This window comes from Stegostoma tigrinum, chromosome 5, assembly GCF_030684315.1.
Source record: "Stegostoma tigrinum isolate sSteTig4 chromosome 5, sSteTig4.hap1, whole genome shotgun sequence".
NCBI lineage: Eukaryota > Metazoa > Chordata > Chondrichthyes > Orectolobiformes > Stegostomatidae > Stegostoma > Stegostoma tigrinum.
The window spans coordinates 125,928,206-125,947,788 of record NC_081358.1 but is presented as its reverse complement, the minus strand read 5'-3'; the positions used below and the strand labels follow the sequence as shown (position 1 = coordinate 125,947,788).

General features: G+C 44.8%; 1 protein-coding gene across 6 annotated transcripts in view; it reads right to left on the bottom strand.

The window, feature by feature from the left end:
- The window catches only part of LOC125451750 (zinc finger protein 521), a 609,775-nt gene that overhangs the window by 189,718 nt on the left and 400,474 nt on the right, over window positions 1-19,583 (bottom strand). For 4 of the 6 annotated variants that reach the window (XM_059646265.1, XM_059646266.1, XM_059646269.1 and 1 more), the window contains one exon: window positions 9,306-9,377. The exons of the other annotated variants lie outside the window; for them this stretch is intronic. In XM_059646265.1, coding sequence (XP_059502248.1) covers window positions 9,306-9,377 — 72 coding nt within the window. The remainder of the gene's footprint in view (window positions 1-9,305; window positions 9,378-19,583) is intronic. 6 annotated transcript variants of the gene reach the window in all.

The following is a 19,583-nucleotide window of genomic DNA, read 5'->3' as shown; positions in this document are numbered from 1 at the left end:
TTGCATATTCCAAATAGCGCTCGCTGTTCATCACGATACAGCCAATTTGTGCTAATGAAACACGCATTATAGCAGAATTACCTGTACCGTTCTGAGGTGAACATTTTTGGTAGCGGGTTTACTGCAGACTTGTGGAAATCACTGGAGTCAAGATGGCTCCCCCTATCAGTGGTTTTTACCAAATTACGTCCAGGGCTTTGTGATCAGCCATGATCTCATTGAATGATGGAACAGGCCAAAGGGGCTGAATGGCCTACACTTGCACAGACAGAGAAATACTTACTGAACATGTACATGAGGGATCTTGTGATATCAAAAGAGCGCATTTCTCACATTCAATGTTGGAATAATTGAACAGTTTGCGATAGACTCTTGGACCCTAATGTGATTGGTTGACTGTCTTGCGTGATGCATGCTCCTGGTCCTTTCTGGGGGGCACTGACTTCCAGGATTAAGTTCTTCCTCAGATCAGATTCCTGCTGACGGGTGTGAGTGATTTAAGCACATGTTGATAGAAATGGTACGTCTTTCCTGAAGAGTTCTCTCAGCCACAGTGCCTTGTCAGAAACATTTGTGTGAATGGTGATAGGAAGTTGGAAGATCAGAGACCCCTCTGCAAGTTTTCTTTCTCTTGAGGACCAGGCATGTGTCGTCCATCTTTGACTGTCCCTGGTCAGGATAGACCCCACGACTTGTACAGATAGGCCCAGAAAGGTTGGACTGGACTCTATTCACCTGACACCTCTTGCTGTGGGAGGTGAGTCTTTCATGAACCGCTATCGCTGTGTGTCGATTTCAGTGTGGTCTTCAATTGTTTTGCCATTACTGAATTATCATCAGCCATTCCCAGGGTGGAGATGACTATTACAAGAGGGCATAAGTTTAAGGTGATTGGAGGAAGGTATGGGGAGGGGTCAGAGGTAGGTTCTTCACACAGAGAGTGGTGGGTGTGTGGAATGTGCTGTCAGCAATGGTAGTGGAGTCAGATACTTTAGAGACTTCTAAGCGACTCTTGGACAGGCACATGGGAGGATAGTAAAATGTAAATTGTGCAGGGTAGTTTGATCTTAAGAGCAGGATAATAGGTCGGCAAAACATCGTGGGCTGAAGGGCCTGTACTGGATTGTACTGTTTTATGTTCTATGTTCTAATACACGCACACACAGATACACATAGACACAGACATACACAGACACACACACACACACACACCCTCTCTATATTTCTGCCACTCTGCTGCTAGAACAAATCCTGACTTACTGGGAGATGGAAAGCGGAATCAATATCTTCCGCATGGTGCTGAAAGTAGTCATTTATTAGTTTCCCTTCCCAAGGGAATTGACCAGGCACCAGCTTCAGCATGCAGCTCAGAGGAGAATTCAGCGCCTGAACTTGGTACAGATTGGAATTTTGTGTGACCATCTCTTTAGAGAAAGATTTAGATGCGGTGGGTCCACACATACCCTGATTGTGCTATCTTTGTTTGGCATGCATTCTGAGTATACACAACTGATAAAACATTACATTCCACATAGACCAGCTCCCTGTGAGGCTTCTCGCTCTGTGAACACTGCCCTTTCTGGGAGAATCAAAAGACAGAACCTTATCTTCTCTGAGAGGCACTGCCATTTTTTTATTCATTTGTGGGATTTTGGGCATCTTTGGGCAGTATTGCCTATCTCTAATTGCCTAGAGAGAGTTCAGCACCAACCACGTTGCTGTGAGTCTGGAGTTGCATGCAAACCACACCAGACCCTTCCACTGCCGTTTTTTTTAAGGAAAACTCCCCAGCGCGGCTTGTGTGTTTTGTATGATCAGTGAAAACACAGAATGAGTAGCTTGAATTTGGCATTGTTGAAAATTTCAAACAAATTGCCGAACAGCTTATCCCACAATTTCCAGTGACAGATTGTTATGTATGTCACCTCTTACCTGCGTGCTTCTTACTGCACTGCATATAGCAACTGATCATGTCATTTCCATCCTGGCCTTTGGTGCAGTAGCAAATCGAACTCAGAAAGTGACACTGCTCTTAAAGCACTAACACAAACAGATTTAATAAGGATAAGTTGCGCTTCCAGTTGTAGGAGGCTCAATAACCAGTAGGTGCAAATTAAGAGACATGCAGAATTCTTCTTATGCAGCTAGTCATAACACAATTACTGGGAGCTGGAATAGGCCATTTGGCCCCTAATGCCTGTTCCACCATTCTCTAAGAATATGGTTGGTCTGACTGTGGTATCAAGTCCTCTTCCCTGTTAGCCCCTCATAACCCTGGCACGGTCCTCAATCCAAAATCTCTCTTATTGAACAGTTGCATATATTCCAGCCTGCACTTCTGAAGGCAATTCTTGACTCAAACGACCGTGTGAAAGAAGACATTTGCCTCCCTCTCTGTCCTCACAGTGATCTGAAATGCGTTTCTTTGAGGGACATTTAACAGGAACTTTCAAAAGGGAATTGGAGACCTGAATAGAGTGTGTGTGTGTGTGTGTGTGTGTGTGTGTGTGTGTGTGTGTGTGTGTGTGTGTGTTTGTGTGTGTGTGTGTGTGTGTATGTCAGTGTGAATGTGTGTGTGTGTGTTTGTATATATGTGTGTATGAGTGTGTGCGTGTATATGTGTTTGTATATATGTGTATTTGTATATATGTGTGTGTGTGTGCATGTCTGTGTAAGTGTGTGCATATCTGTGTGTCTGTGCGTGTGTGTGTGTCTGTGTGTGTCTTTGTGTGTGTGTGTGTGTGTGTGTGTGTGTGAGTGTGTGTATGTATGTGTGCGGGGTAGAGTTTGGTAATGGCAGGGGCACAAATGAGAGAAGACAGTCAAAGGGCAATCACAGATATGATGGGCTGAATGGCCTCACGCTGGAACATTCTACAGCAACAGCCACTTTGACTGAGGGACTGATTCCATTCCTAGAAGTTGATGACCACACATGTTAAGGCTCTTGGGCTGCATTTGCTACCAACAAAAAAAACATTTTTTCAATATAAATCAATCACTGGATCTTACCACTAATTTTCCACAGTTAGAAAAGAAACTCTCCCTGTAGACCCACGCAAATTTCACTATTTTCTCTTTTTTACACGCCAGCTGTCAAACATTATGTTCTTTTTCCAGTAGCTGCTCTTTATAAATCTACAAATTCCTTTTGCTAATTCCCAATAGGTTACCCAAAAGCAAACATCAATATTGTGAAATTCTAATCCCATGGGTCAAGCTTTAATTAACATTCCTAATAGCAACATGCTGACTATGATCACAGTATCACTGCTGGTTTACAATTCTTCAGGGTTTGTCACTCGCTGTACTCAGGTCATTGAAGCTTTGAAATGGGTCTGGGCTCGATCGCTTATAGACACAAATAACAGGTTAAGACTATAATGGAAGCTGCTCGGATTAGCTTCCGCTCCTAAAAAATACATTGCTCACAGCGTCTATCAGCTCGTCCTCAGCCATGTTGGAGCTGCTCAGCGCTGGTAGCAAAGACCAGGCCTCAAGCCAAGTTGGCCATTTTGGGGCGGAGATAAGGAGGAATCTCTCCATTTAGAAGGGGGTGAGAATCTTTCAGTGTTCACTACTGGAGAGTACAGTTGCGGAGTATACTCAAGACAAAAGGTGTTAGATTTCTGGATGCTGAAGGAACTGCAGGATATGGAAGTCATCAGGTTTGTGCAGCACAGGGGCTCAGTGGTTAGCGTCACTGCCTCACAACACTGGCGAGCCGGGTTCAATTCCATCCTTGGGCAACTTTCTGTAAGGAGCTTGTGCATCCTCTATGTGGGTTTCCTCCAGGTGCTCTAGTTTCCTCCCATAGTCCAAAGATGTGCGGGTTAGGGTGGACTGGCCATGCTAAATTGCCCCATGGTGTCTAGGGGTGTGCAGGCTAGGTGGATTAGCCATGGGAAACGCTGGGTTACAGGGATAGGTCTGAGTGGGATGTTCTTCAGAGGGTCAGCGTGGATTCAACAGGCCAAATGGCCTGCTTCCACACTGTATGGATTTGCCAATTCCAAAAAAGGTTTGATCATGGTAGCGAGACCAATGTTCTGTCAAAAAGCAAGCACAACATTGATGGGCTGACTGGCCTCATGCTGTATTACTTAGTAAGTGACTAGCTGTAATGTTACTGCATGTGTCTAAGGGAGTCAACAGATGAGTGACTCCAGTCCCTGTTTCCTACATTCTTTCATATGTATCTGCAGGAAATGGGGTGACACTGACAAACCCAGCATTTATTGCCCATGAAAAGGTGGTGATGAGCTGCCTTCTTTGCATTTCTAATTCATGGAGTTGATTTAGCTGGCATGGGAATCGGGAAGTGAAAAGTGAAGTGACAGAGGGAAATATTTCTCTCTAACTCAGCAGCAGAGGGCTCTGATCCAAATGCAGAACAACACGACAGCACTTCATCTGTATCCCACACAAGTAACCAAAACCTCAAACTAAAGTCTAAATTACAGGCTTAGGAACAGAAAAAAAAGTTCACCAAACTACGCAGGAACAGGGTATTGAATTGGATGATCAGCCATGATTATATTGAATGGCAGAGCAAGCTCAAAGGGCCGAACGGCCTCTTCATTCTGCTGTGTTCTAAGTTTCCATCTCTCCCCTCCTTCAAGATCTTCAATAAAGTCTAGTTCTTTGGCTAAACATTAGGCCACGTGTCCTGTACAACTCACCCACACCTACCATCTCTGCTAATGCTCCTGTGAAGCTACTTGAGATGTTTCATGAATGTAAAAGTGCTGTATAAATGCAAGGTGTTGTTGTCTGTTTGAAAGAAATGGTTACAATTCGCACGCTCAACCCAAAAGAAAACCGTCACAAAGCAAATCTCTAGTCTCCGCGTGATGTCCAGGCTCTGACAAAGAATCCATATCAAAAGGGTGATGCAAGAACATTATACTCAGATGCAGGAGTAGGCCTTTCAGCCCCTCAAACCTGGTTCACCATTTAGTGAGGTTGTAACTAATATGATCGTGACCTTAACTTCCCTTCCATACCTGGAGCCTCATAACCCTCAACCTTGGTCCCTGAGTCTGCACTTTCCCTTCCCAGTATAGAGGAGACCACATCGGATCCCACAGATGAGATTAGACGAAGTGCAGGTGAATCTCTGATATACATCTACCGTATCCGTCGCTCCAGATGCAGTCTCCTCTACATCGGGGAGACCAAACGCAGGCTTGTGGACCAGTTTGTGGAGCATCTGCGCTCCGCACACACCAACAATCCTGACCTTCCAGTTACCATCCACTTTAACTCCCACTCCCCTGGTGACATGTCCATCCTTGGCCTCCTCCACTGTCAGAATGAAGCCAAATATAAACTGGAGGAACAACTCCTGATGTTTTGCCCCTGGAGCTTACAGCCCAGTGGCCTGAATATTGACTTCACCGGCTTCAAAATCTCTCCTCCCACAACCTGTCCATCTTCCTGCTCACCTATCCACTCCATCCTTCCAACTGACCAACCACAATAACCCCCTTCCTGCATCCACCTACCCCACTGCCCCTGGTCCCACCCTCCCACCCTCTATTTATTTCTCGGCTCTTTTCCCCTTCCCCAGGTATATCAAAGGGTTTCAGCCCAAAATGTTGGCTTTCCCACTCCTCGGATGCTGTCTGACCGGATATGCTTTTCCAGCTCCATATTTATTGTCTGTAGTTTCCAGTGTTGGCAGTCCCAACTGTCCTCCACAGAATCTTTGTCTGTTTCAATAAGATCACCCCTCATTTTTCTAAATGCCAAATTTGCTGAACTGTTCCCTCATCAGATGACACCGTTACCGTAGGAATCAGCTCAGTGATCCTTCTCTAAACTGTCTCCAATGCAACTACAACCTGCATGAGGTAAGGAGGCCAAAACAGTACTCGGTGGTCACCTCACCCATCCCCTCTACAGCTGTAACAAGGCCCTTTTATACTTTTATATTCCATCCTTCCTCAATCACCCGATCGCAGAATTGTTACAGGTCACAAATAGGCCATTCAGCCCACTGTCCTTGCACTGGTTCTAACCCCTCATGCCAGTCATCTTCCTTTTCCCCATATCGCTGCACACAGTTTCTGTCCAAATGACCATCCGATGTCCATCCTGAATGCCTCAATTGTTCGTACCTCCACCATATTTCCAGGCGGTGCATTCCAGACTCTAACTGCTTGCAGAGTAAAATGAGTTGTTTCCCTCACATCACCCCTGTTTCGTTTGCACATCACTTTAAATCTACGCCCTCTTGTTATTGTTTCTTTCACAAACAGGAACAGCTTCTCCCTTTCTATTTGGTCGAGCCTGCTGATTATTTTGAAAACCTCTATCAAACCTTCCCTCAGCCTTCATCGCTTTGAGGAAAACAGTCCTAACTTCAATCTATTCCCATCACTGATGTTCATCATCCCTGGAACCATTCTAATAAATCAATATTAGATTGATTAGCCTGCTTATCTTCTGCAGTTCACATACAAAGACAGCCAGGTCCCTCGGTATTGCAACTTCCTGCAGTCTCTCTCCATTTAAATTCTCTTCTTCCCATACTGTCACTTCCCCAGAGTATTACTCTCATCTGCCAAACATGTCAGAAGTCACATGACACCAGGTTATAGTCCAACAGGTTTATTTGAAATTGCAAGCCTTCAGAATGCGGCTCCTTCGGTAGGTGACACAAAAACGGTTTATATCCCAGGATGTCGATGCGAGAGAATTAAGCTCAGGAACATTGCTGAAGCCACCAAAGGGAGAAGTGAACTGAATGATTTCTATCCATAGCTGCCAGGCAGGAATATCTTGTGGAAATATGTTGATGCCCTGGCCTTGGAAGGCTGACACAAGGGAGTTCCTGCACCTTCCCACACTGGTAGCCATGATGCAGAGGTATTGGCATTGGATTAAGGTCAAAAATCACACAGCACCAGGTTATAGCATACACCTGGGGAGGGAGCTGAGCTATGGAAGTCTGTGATTTCAAATAAACCCATTGGACTATAACCTGGCATCGTGTGATTTCTGATCTTCCCCATACTGGTATAGGGCAGCCTCACGGGAACATTGAGAATCAGGTACAAACGGGGGAGCTCATAGGAGGGGTCCACCTTCCAAAGAATGGGGGAGTTGTGCGCTAAAAGGGCAATGGAAGCAGATTCAACAGTAACTCTGAAAATAGACTTTCTTTTCATTTGAATGAAAATTTCACAGAGACTTAGAGGAATGCACAGAGGGGTTGGGACCAATTGAGTATCTCTTTCAACGATCCATCGAGGCACAATGGGCTAATACTTTCACTATGTCATTGTAACCCGTGATAAATCTGCAATTTTGCTTCTACTAAGTAGTCATGCTACCAAAAAAGTAGATCTCATTTCACAAAGTGACCAGTTCCAGCTCATTTCATACCTCCTGGTGATGCAGATATGATCAAATCATTTGCATTGAGTGCCCCTTCCAATCTTTAAAAAGGTGAATCATTTATTTTTGACTATTCCAGCACCCTGAATCAGGAGGGCAGGCTGCACTGATTAGGTTGGTGTGTTCCCTGGGTGCCGAAGGTGAGGGTGTGATGGTGCTGAGAGGCTTGGGTTTGCAGGAGTTGACAGGGTCAACAAATGGAATCCAGTTCCTCTGGTAAGGGAGTCCTCAACAAGGAGGTGGAACCAAGGCAAATGCAAACCTGGAAACATTTCTCCTCCAAAATGGTGTTGAGGCTGGGGGAGGGATCAATTAAAGATCTGAAGACTATAATTTATGAGATTTTTGTTCAGTTGAGCTAATGAAATGGGCAAACAGAGTTGGGAAATGGAGGAGTAGAATGACCTGACCCCTGGCTCCCAAACTCTAAATGTCAAATGGGTTGGGTCTCCTTTGGGGGAGATTAGGACACGATTATTCTGAGGGGAAGCTGGGGACAGCGAGGACATTAATATTCACGTATTAGAATGGAACAGCAGCAGGAGATGCACAGACTACATTTGTGATGCCCAATGCAGCCTGGATCTAGAATGCCACCAGACAAGGAAAGGGGGACATGGAGAAATCTGGATTTCCACTGAAAAGGGCCAACACTTTGGGGAATAGTTGAGACAAAGAGGTCAGCTTTTGCTGGAACTACGCAGAGAAAAAGAAGGCATTTGCAAACTGTCACAAGGAAATCGTTTCTTTTTGCAGATTTTGGCTTACTCTGTTAAATTTGTTTGAGGTTGCTTTCTAGAGGTTTCACAAGTCTTCAGAAGACTTGAAACTCACTGAAAAGACAGATATTTGTCTGGAGCTTTGCATCTTGCACTCATGAGGACTCCCACCAGATGCCAAATTTCAAATAAACGTAACAATTTATACTACAGAAAGGATGGGTGCTGATTGGTCAGCAGATCCAGTCCTGTTGGTGTTTATACATTCATAGAAAGTGATCCATTCTCTGAGAAAAAGAAACACATTAAGCTTAAAACCTATTTTTTTGAATTACCCAGGAGTTTTGAAAAGGCAGGAAAATCGAGTTGAGGATTATCAGATTAGCTGCTATCTCACTGAATGGATGAGCAGACTTGTTGGGCTGAATGGCCTCCTGCTTCTTTTTCTGATGGTCTCATAGATCCCTCTTGATTTCTCCATAGCAACGCCTCAGCCAAACCATAAATCCATTAGAAATAGTACCAGGTTTAGGCCATTTAACCCACAAGCCACCCAATAGGATCGCGGCTTATTCGGCATTCCTCATATTCACTTTCCTGCCCTTTCCTTTGACTCCCCAACTGATCAAGAATCCATCTGTCTCAGCCTTAAACATACATACGGACTCCACCCCCATAGCTCCCAATTGCAAGGAGTTACCAAAGACTCAGAACCAATCAACAGAAGAAATTCCTCCTCATTTCAGCTTTAACTGGAACCCCATTATTCTGAGACTATGCCCACTGGTCCTAGACTCTCCATGAGGAGAAATATCCTCTCAGCATTTACCCTGTCAAGGCCCTCCAGAATCCTGTAGGTTTTAATGTGATCACCTCTTATTCTTCAAAACTCCAGTGAGTGCAGCAATCTTTCCAACCAATCAGCACCAGTATAAAATGTTGTGATACTTTGAAGTTTGGCATTGGTTCTGATGAGTGCAAGCTTGAAATCTTTGAAAGCACCTCTCTCTCTCTCTCTCCCTCTCTCCCTCTCTCAAGCAAGTCCTGTGTTGCTGAGCAGCTCTTCAGCTGACCAATAAGGGGATAAATCCTTCCTGTCTTAAAACAAACTCCAACAGATAAAACAGGTAGGCGTACAGAAAGATGAGACAGATCAATAGATAGATGCAGAGAGAAATCTACCTTTAAATGCTCTCGGACTGCGAGACTCCCCTTCCAAACCACGTTGTAGCACCAATCCTGGCCTGTCCCCTCCTAAAGTTGGTACAGACAGAATTGTTTTTTGAAGATTCTTGGGTGGCATTTCAGCATGATGCCCCCAAAACTCCCCTGTCAACTTGTAGCTGTTACAAAGAACATTTCTTTTTGTAAGGAATATAAAAGGATTTTATATATAATCGTCACGGTTATAAAACTCGGTTCGTAAGTCAGAGGAAAGGAAAAGGTACTCCTTCTATTCAGATACAGAAAGCAATAAATAGGAGGTTCAGTTCATGCAGTAAAGAATAATGGGACAGAAAACAGGATTGGAAATGATGGGGCGAATGGCACCTAGGCATCATGTTGTTAGCACAAGTAAACTTCGTTGTGATTAAGATGAAGCTTTTCTTGGACTTACTTAAGTTAGATTCACTGTGAGATGGTGTCATCTCACGTTTACGGCTCCAGATAACTACACAGTCATGCAGTCGGTCTGCTGCCATATCAGACAATGGTCTAATCATAGAGGACAGTGTGGAAGAGAGATGCTATTTCAGATCACGGTGTTAACAGAGGGACCATGAGAGATACCTTCCTTGTAGCAGCACAAAGTACCTTTTGTTCCTTTCTGTTTTTGACAATTGCCCCCACTGCCCCAAATACTGGCCCAGTCCTTTCCAACTTATACAATTAAAGGATGTAATTTTAAAATGTTGTATTCAGATGGGATAAGTATGAAATGAAGGGTGAAATAATTCTGAGAAGCAACAAAGATCAGGGGGCCCTTGGTGTGCAGGTAGCAGGACAGGTGGGTAAAGAAGGCATATGAGATATTCAACATTATTAGCCAAAGCATAGAGCAATGCTGGAACCGTATAGAACGTTGGTTAGGCTACAGTGAGGGCACTGTGCGCAGCTCTGGAATCAACAGCATGCAGCATTGGAGAGCGCGCAGAGGAGATTTACCAGGATGTTGCCTGGGCTGGAGAGTTTCAGTGATGAAGAGAGATTGGATAGACTGGGGTTGTTTTCCTCAGACCAGAGGGGACTGAGAGGACATGATTGTGATGTATAAAACTATGATGGATACAAATAGGCTAGCTGTTGGTTTGTTCGCCGAGCCTGGCAAATGAATTGCAAACGTTTCGTCTCCAGTCAAGAAGACATCATCAGTGCGTGATCATCAGGTGGGTGATTCCTCTGGTGCTCGCCTTTATATAGGTTGCCTAAGAGTAGTTAATGTTCTCGATTTTGATTAGTAGATATTTTGGTAGTTAATGTTCTCGATTTTGATTGGTAGATATTTTAGTAACCTAAATCAAGTTTGTGTGATGGTTTGTCAAGTCACCATTTGATTGGCTGTTTGGAGGTTGTTTGAATTGTTTCTGTGAATCGACACACACTGTAATACCACAGAAGCCAAATTGAAAGAGGAGAAATGATTATATGAAGTCTTCACAAAAAATGGCTATCTGAGAAACGTCATCCGGAGGACACTGAGAATTCGCACAGCGACAATTGCCCCAAGACAACATGAAAACAGGAGAATTGTCCTCCCATATATCAAGAATATTTCTGACATGACAGCAAGACTATTTCAACAACATGGAGTAACCATCGCCTACCGACCCATGAATACACTCAGGAGCAGACTATCAAAACCCAAAGGGAAACTGGAATTGATGAAAAGAAGCAACATGATCTACCAAATTCAAAGCAACAACTGCACCAAGCACTACTTCGGTCAAACCGGAAGAAAGCTGTCTACGAGAACCCATGAACACCAGCTCGCCGCCTGAAGGCATGACCCAATGGCACTGGTATCCGTCCATGAGGACCAAGAGGGACACCAGTTCGACTGGAACAATGTGAAGGTACTGGCACAAGGAAATACCAAACAAGACGGGAATTTATCGAGTCGTGGTACTCATCCGAAGAAGCAATAAACAAGCACATTGAAATCGATCTGGCCTACCAACCTTTACGGACAAGGGAACAATGAACTCGGGGGAACCGTGGAAGAGACCAAACGCCACGAACCCAAGGCACGCAAAAACAATTCAAACAATCTCCAAACAGCCAATCAAATAGCAACTTGAGAAACCATAACACAAACTTGATTTAGGTTACTAAAATATCTACCAATCAAAATCGAGAACATTAACTACCAAAATATCTACTAATCAAAATCGAGATCATTAACTACTCTTATGCAACCTATATAAAGGCGAGCACCAGAGGAATCACCCACCTACGCACTGATGATGTCTTCTCGACTGGAGACGAAACGTTTGTAATTCATTTGCCAACCTCGGCGAACAAACCAACAGCCAACCAATTTACCCGAGCTACCAATATTTCGCAACATCTCTAACAAATAGGCTAAACCAGAAAGCTCTTAATTTGGGAAACCTGGTCAGCATGGAAGAGTTGGGCCATAGGATTTGTTTCTGTGCTGTATGACTCTATGACTCTATGACTCTCTCAGAGGGCGGCTCATATGTGGAATGAACTGCCAGAGGATGTGGTAGATGCAGCTACAACATTGAAAAGACATTTGGACAGTTACATGGATAGGAAAGGTTTAGAGGGATATCAAACAAACGCAGGCAAATGGGGCCAGTTTAGTTTGGCAAAGTTGGTCAGCATGATGAGTTAGACTGATACGTCTATTTCTGTGCTGGGTGAGTCTATGACTCTAAACATTTCCCCTTGATGGAGGGATCAATGACCAAGGTGTTATGATTTAAGGTAAGGGGACCGAAGGCATAGAGGGGATGTGAGAAAAAGCTTTTTCACCCAGAAGGTGGTGGGAATCTGGAACTCACTGCCTGTAAGGTTGGGAGAAGCAGGAACCCTCATCACACTGAAGTAGTTCAATGTGGACCTGTGATGCTAAGGCATACAAGGCTATGAGTCAGGTGCTAGAAACATGGGATTCGAATTGTTAGATCGCTGGTTTTGACCAGAACAGACTCATGGGCTGAAGGGCCCTTTTTCTGTGCTGTGGATCTCTGTAATGCTATGGTTCCAAGTAATTGCTGAGATGCTGATAGTTCCAGCCCATCTTCTTAAATAATCCATGCCGTACAGCAATGCCAAGAGGAGTCAAAGGGAAATCTCTCTGTTGTTGGGCGTCATACTTAGCATAATGGAAGATGGTGAAGACTAGTCACCTCAGTTCCAGGACATAATACCATCAGACCAAGACATAGGAGCAGAAATTAGGCCATTCGACCCATCGAGTCTGCTCTGCCATTCAATCATGGCTGATAAGTTCCTGAACCCGATTCTCCTGCTTTCTCCCCGTAACCCTTGATCTCCTTGATAATCAAGAAACATCTCTGCAGGAATTCCTCAGGGTAATGACCTAGGCCCAACCATCTTCAGCTGCTTCATCAATATCCTTCCCTCTATCATAAGGGCAGACGTGGGGATGTTCACCGATGATTGCACAATGTCAAGCACCATTCACGACTCCTCAGACACTGAAGAGGTCTGTGTTCAAATGCAACAAGGTCTGGATAATGATCAGTTATGAGGCAAGTAATACTGGCCAGACAATGGCCATCCTCAAAAGGACAATCCAACCATTGTCCCTTGACATTCAATGGTGTCACCATCTTTGAATCCCTCCACTATCAATACCTTGGTGGTTGCCATTGTTCAGAAACTGAACTGGGCCCACCATATAAATAGTGACTACAACAGTAGGTCAGAGACTAGGAATACTATGGTGAGTAACTCACCTCCTGCCTCCCCAAAGCCTGTCCACCATCTACAAGGCACAAGTCAGGAGTGTGATAGAATACTCCCCACTTGCTTGGATGGGTGAAGCTCAAGCTTGGCACTATCCAGGACAAAGTAGCCCGCTTAATTGGCACCACATCCTCAAACATATGCTCCCTCTATCACTGATGGTCAGAGCAGTATGTACTGTTGAGAAGATGCACTGCAGAAATTCATCAAAGATCCTCAGACAGCACCTTCCAAACCCATGACCACTTCTATCTGGAAGGACAAGGGCAGCAGATACATAGGAACACCACCCCCTGCAAGTTCCCCTCCCAGCCACTACCATCCTGACTTGGAAATATATCATTGTTCCTTCATTGTCGCTGGGTCAAAATCCTGGAATCCTTTCCCTAAGGGAATTGTGGGTCAATCTAAAACACATAGACTACAGCGGTTCAAGAAGGCAGCTCACCCTCACCTTCTCAAGGGCAATTAGGGATGGGCACTCTCTTGAACAACTTCAAGAAAACTCATAAAACCAAACTTCTGCAGATGTTGGAAATCAAATAAAAACAGACAATGCTGGAGAAACTCAGCAGGTGAGGCAGTATCTGTAGAGAGGGAAAAACAGAGTTATCTTTTTGAGTCTGATATGACTTCTTCGGGACTGAAAGGGTCTTGAGAATGATGCTTTTTTGTTGTTGGCAGAAGGGGATAGAGTAGAACAGATGGTGAGGATGTTCAGAGCAAAAGACAGAGGGAGTGCCAATGATCTTAGAGACGTGAGATAGATGTTGAATAGGTGTTAATCACTGGTATTAATTGGAATGAAAACCATCAATGAGCTCTGCTGAGCATAAGTCCATGTCGTCGAGTTCCGCTGGGTGCTGAAAGGAGTGTATCCACAAGGGAGCTTCTGAAGTTTATGCTCTGAAGTTCCCTAACCCGATAAAGTGATTTCTTGGACAGTGAGCTGCTGTTCCTCCAGTATGTGATATGTTTGAGAATCGCTCTCATGCTAACATTTCTGTCTCAGGCAATGTTCCAACAAAGCCCTGTTCTAACTGTAGGATCAATACCTGATCTTCCACTCAAGAAAGTTTACAACCTTCAGTTTACAACATGGAGTTCAAAAACTACAAGCCCTGAACTCGATATGAGACCTCTTTTCTACCCCTCAGTGCCTTGTTTGCATGTGTTTGCTCTCAACAGTAATTCTCTAAGGTTAACTTTATTGACACCTATTTTACATCCCTTTCACTCCTTTACCACCAGTAACACTCACTCTGTCTTTTGCTCTGGGTATCCTCACCATCTGTTCCACTCACCTGTCCTCTCCTTCAGACGACTGCAAAAAAAAGCCACGATTTTCCAGCCCCCTTCAGTTCTAAAGAAATCATATTGAACTCAAAACATTAACTCTGCTTCTCTCTATATATGTGGCCTGATCTGCTGAGTTTCTCCAGCTCTTTTCCTGCTTATTTCACAAATACTTAACTTGTATTTAACATGCATTTAGTGGCATGGCTGTTGAGTTGTCCAATCACTCTCTCAGCCCTGGGACAAGGAGAGGTTTTAAAACCAGACAATGACGCAGCACAAAAGGAGGTCGTTTAGCCCATTGTACCTATGCTGGTTCTTGGAAAGAGCTGTCCAATTACTCCCTTACTTCCCTACTCTATCCCCGAAGCCTTGCAACTTGTAACTGCACTTCTTATATTGATTGAATTCCCTCTTGAAAGTACCAATTGCCTTCACTATCAGGTGGCTCATTCCAGATAGTAGACTCACTGTGAGAAAACAATTATCCTTCTCGCCTCTCCCTTTCAACTGATTTTGTCACTCGTGCTCAGGCTGTGTCCTCTGATTACAGCATATTCCTTCCAATGGAACCAGCTACAGTTACAAAGCAGGTCTGGGTCATAACAGCTGACAAGAGAAGGCAAAGGAGATTTGAATTTGCAATAAACAATGACATAGTTCCCGCAACAACTACTGTTGATGGAATTTGACTGCAGCAGGATGTCATCCAGCTCCACACTCTGTTATCTCGAAGACTCCCAACATCCTGGCTGACTTGTGTGAATCATAGAATCAAAGAATTATTACTCTGAAGAAGGAGGCCATTTGGCCCATAATACTACACTGGTTCTATCCCTTAGTGGTGCCAATCTTCTGCCCTTTCCCCATATCCCTGCCCACCATTTCTATCCAAATAAACATCCAATGTCCCTCTTGAAGACCTTAATTACTCGTGCCTCCACTACATATCCAGGAAGTGCTTTCCACAGCCAAACTACTAGCTGAATGAAAAGGGTTTTTTTCTCACATCCCCTTGTTTCGCTTGCACATCTTAATAAATCTGTGTCCTCTTGTTCTTCGTCATTCTACAAGTGGCAACAGCTTCTCCCAATCTACTCCGTCCAGCCTAGTCATGGTTTGGAAAACCTCTATCAAATCTTCTCTCTTTAGGGAGAACTGTCCCTAGATGGTGACCAGTCAAAATGGGGAAGGTTCATTTAGGAAGGTACCGAGATACTCTGTCATGAAGTCAATGTGTTGGTAGGAACGTGAAAATACCTACCAATAACCCATCTCCCTGATTCTTAGAGCAGGAACTGGCCCAGGAAAAGCTACATCTGGAAATCAGGTTTCAGAGTGATCAAACCTGCCAGGACTCAGTAGGTAGACACCCCCTACCCCCCACTGTCCTGGAGAGGAGGGGGAGAGTTGCAGTGGGAGAGAGATCTCCTGAGGTTGGTCCGGAGGAAGTTGTCCCAGAGAGTCAAGAAGAAAGCCCCATTGATCACTTAATAGAATGGAAGAGAGTGTGATGGAGTGTGGACAGACCTGGTACGATGAACTAATCGACAAAGTTAGAATATATCCTGAGACTCACTTTATCCAAAACTGCAGAGGTTTGGGGCTAAGTTCAAGTGCCTCAAGAGGTGCGTCGTAACATGTATGAGCAGGTAGATTGAAAAATATCTCACTGGTGTGTGACAAATAAACATGTGACAGAGATGCACTTGGGGATTAAAACCTGCAACAGGGCCTTTCGTGTGCATCCTTTTGTATCCCTACCTCTGAGCCAGGAGATCTGAGTTCAAGTCCCTGGAGGTGTGTAACAAAATCTCTGAATAGGTTTGATTAGAAAATAACTAAAATGCCTTGCCAGGCGGATACAACATCAGTGGCAATGATGTTTCACACCCTCCTCACTTGGTCCATCATGAAGGGCATTCAACTGGCATTCCACTCCATCCCAGTGCCCTGGCACGTTGACTCTTCAGTTCTGTAGCTAAAGGCAATTGCATGATATTTCTATTTTGCTTGATCAAGGGATGTACATGCCACTGTTTAGGCCAGCATTTATTGCCCATCCCTATTTTGCCCAGGGGGTAGTTGAAAGTCAACTGCATTGCTGTGGGTCTGGAGTTATATGCACACCAGGCCAGGTAAGATTTCCTTCCTTAAAGGACATTCGGAACCAGATGGATATTTATGGCAATTGAAAGTGGTTACAGGTCACCATCAGACCAGATTTTTTTCAAATTCAAATCTGTCACTGTGGGACTTAAACCATGTTAGTCTGGCGATTGTCCTGGGAGAGGTGGTGGACCTGAGCTGCTGCTACTGCTCTAGTAGGGTGCAGGATGAGAAGACAAGCTCTACAGATATCAATGAGGAATGGTTCTGAGGAAGGGTCTCTGGACCCAAAACGTTAACTCTGATTTTTCCTTCACTGATGCTGCCAGACCCGCTGAGCTTTTCCAGCAACTTCTGTTTTTGTTCCTGATTCACAGCATCTGCAGTTCTTTTGGTTTTTATTGGGGTTATCAATGAGCTTGTCCTTCATCCATTCCCAAAACATCATGGGAAACTTAAATTGAAATTTAGAATTATCTGATTAGCCATGATCTCTTTGAATGGTGGGGCAGACTCAATGGGCTGAATGGCCTACTTCTGCTCCTATGTCATATGGCCTTGCAGTTTCAGTCATACATTAGAGATCCCTTGGCTCATTAAGTCTACACGAGCAATACATATCCTCTTACAGATGTCGGCTTGCTCCCAGTTGTTGGTGTCTAACGACCAGGAGGCGCTTGTTGGAATATGAAGGCACAAAACAGGCCATTCAGCACATCATATCTGTACTGCCTCTGTGAAAGGGTTTGCCCATTCCCGACTCCTCATCTGCTCTTTCCCCGTTGACCTGCAATTTTATTTTCTGTTCAAGTGTTTATTCCATTTAAAAGTTTTGTCAGGCAGCATGTACCACATCAGCACAGCTCCTTGCATTGCCAAGATAAGAAAGTGTGGGGCTGGATGAACACAGCAGGCCAAGCAGCACCTTAGGAGCACAAAAGCTGACGTTTCGGGCCTAGGCCCTTCATCATGTTGTCAACTCCCTCACTCCTCACTCCAATCAGACACAGGCTGACCGTGAGAGCGGGGCCTCTGGTGGCCATCTCTGATTGGCCACTCTCCTGGACATGTGACTTCCTGTCACTGATCCCCACTCCCTCCCCACACCTGCTCTCCCCAACTCCCCCAGCAACCAATTTACACATGTTTGCCATTGGCCACTCAACATGCCAATCTTCCCAGTGCCTTACATTCCCACAGACAATCAGAGAAAAGCAGACTATCGATTACCCAATGAGATTATCCCTGACACAAAGGCCATCAGTGCCTTCTGCCTCTTGATCTTATCAGAATACAGAAACTAGGACCTGGAGTAAGCTACTGAATATGATCATGGCTGATTGTCTATTGCAATGCCATAATCCCCCTTTATCCCCACATCCCTTGAAGTCTTTTAAACCTAAAAAATCATCCATCCCTTTCTTGAATGTACTCATTGATTTGGCCTCCCCAGCCTCCTGTGGCAGAGAATTCCACAGGTTCACTTCCCTCTCAGTGAAGAAATGTTTCCTCATCTTGGTGCTAAATGGTCTACCCCATATCCTGAGACTATGTACCCTGACTCTGGACTCCCCCAGCCAGGGCAAACATCCTCCCCGTACCTCGCCTGTCCAGCCCTGTTACAATTTTATACGCTTCCCTCTCATCCTTCTAAACTTGAGTGAATACGGGCCCAGTCAAACCAAACTCTCTTTATGGGACATTTCTGTTATCCCCGTTATCAGCCACACACTGTCTATGGCAAGAGTATCCATTCTTTAGGTGAGACCAAAACTGCACATACTTCTCCAAGTATAGCCTGTGTAGCTGCAGTAAGACATTTCTACGTTTGATCTCAAATCCTCTTGCAATGAAGGCCAACGTACCATTCACCTCCCTAATTACTTGCTGCAGCTGCCTGCCTGCTGTCAGTGCCTGGTGTACGAGGTCACCCAGATCCCTCTGTCCATCCACACTTCCCAATAGGTCACCGTTTCCAGAATGCTCTGCCTTCCTGAGATTCACACCAGAGTGTATCACTTCACATTCAGCCACACTGCACTGCATCTGCCATTTCTTTGCCCACTCACTCAACTTGTCTCAATTATCCTGAAGCCTCATTGCGGCCTTCACAAAACTCACAATCCCGCCCAGTTTTGTGTACTGATTGATTGGTTGATTGATGTCACATGTACCGAGATACAGTGAAAAGTGTTGTTTTGCATGCTCTACAGACAGATCGTACATTGCAAAGTGCATCAGGTAGCAGAACAGAGTGTAGAATATGATGTATAGAGGAGGTACAGAGAGAGAGAGATCAGAATTAACATTTCAGAGGTCAGCTCAAATGTTGCTAACGGTGGGGAAGAAGCTGTTCTTGAATCTGTTTGTCTGCGTATTCTAACTTTTATATCTTCTGCCCAAAGGGAGAAGGTGGGAGAGAGTATAACCAGGGTGGGTAGGATCTTTGATCATGTTGGTTGCTTTCCCGAGGCAGCGGGAAGTATAGATGGAGTTAATGGATGGGGGGCTGGTTTGTGTGATGGACTGGGCTGTGTTCATGACTCTCTGTAGTTTCTTGTGGTCTGGGTTGCTGTGATGCGTCCAGATGGATTAGATTAGATTAGATTCCCTAGAGTGTGCTAACAGGCCCTTCCGCCTAACAAGTCCACACTGCCCCGTGAAGCATCCCACCCAGGCCCATCTCCCTATAGCCCACACACCCCTGAATACCACGGACAATTTTAGCTTGGCTGATCAATATAGCCTGCACATCTTTGGACTGTGGGAGGAAACTGGAGCACCCAGAGGAAACCTACATAGACACGGGGAGAATGTGCAAACTCCACACAGTCGCCCGATGCTGGAATCGAACCCAATGCTTTCTCTGGTGCACCTATAAAAATTGGTAAGAGTCCGTGTGGTCATGTCAAATTTCCTTAACCTCCTGAGGAAGTAGAGGTGTTGTTGCACTTTCCTGACCATCATATCGACATCACTCCTAGGAACGTGATTCTCTCGACCTTCTCCACCTCAGCACCATTGAAGCAGACATGGACACTCCACTTCCTGAAGTCAATGACCACCTTCATTTTGCTGTCATTGATTATCCATGCC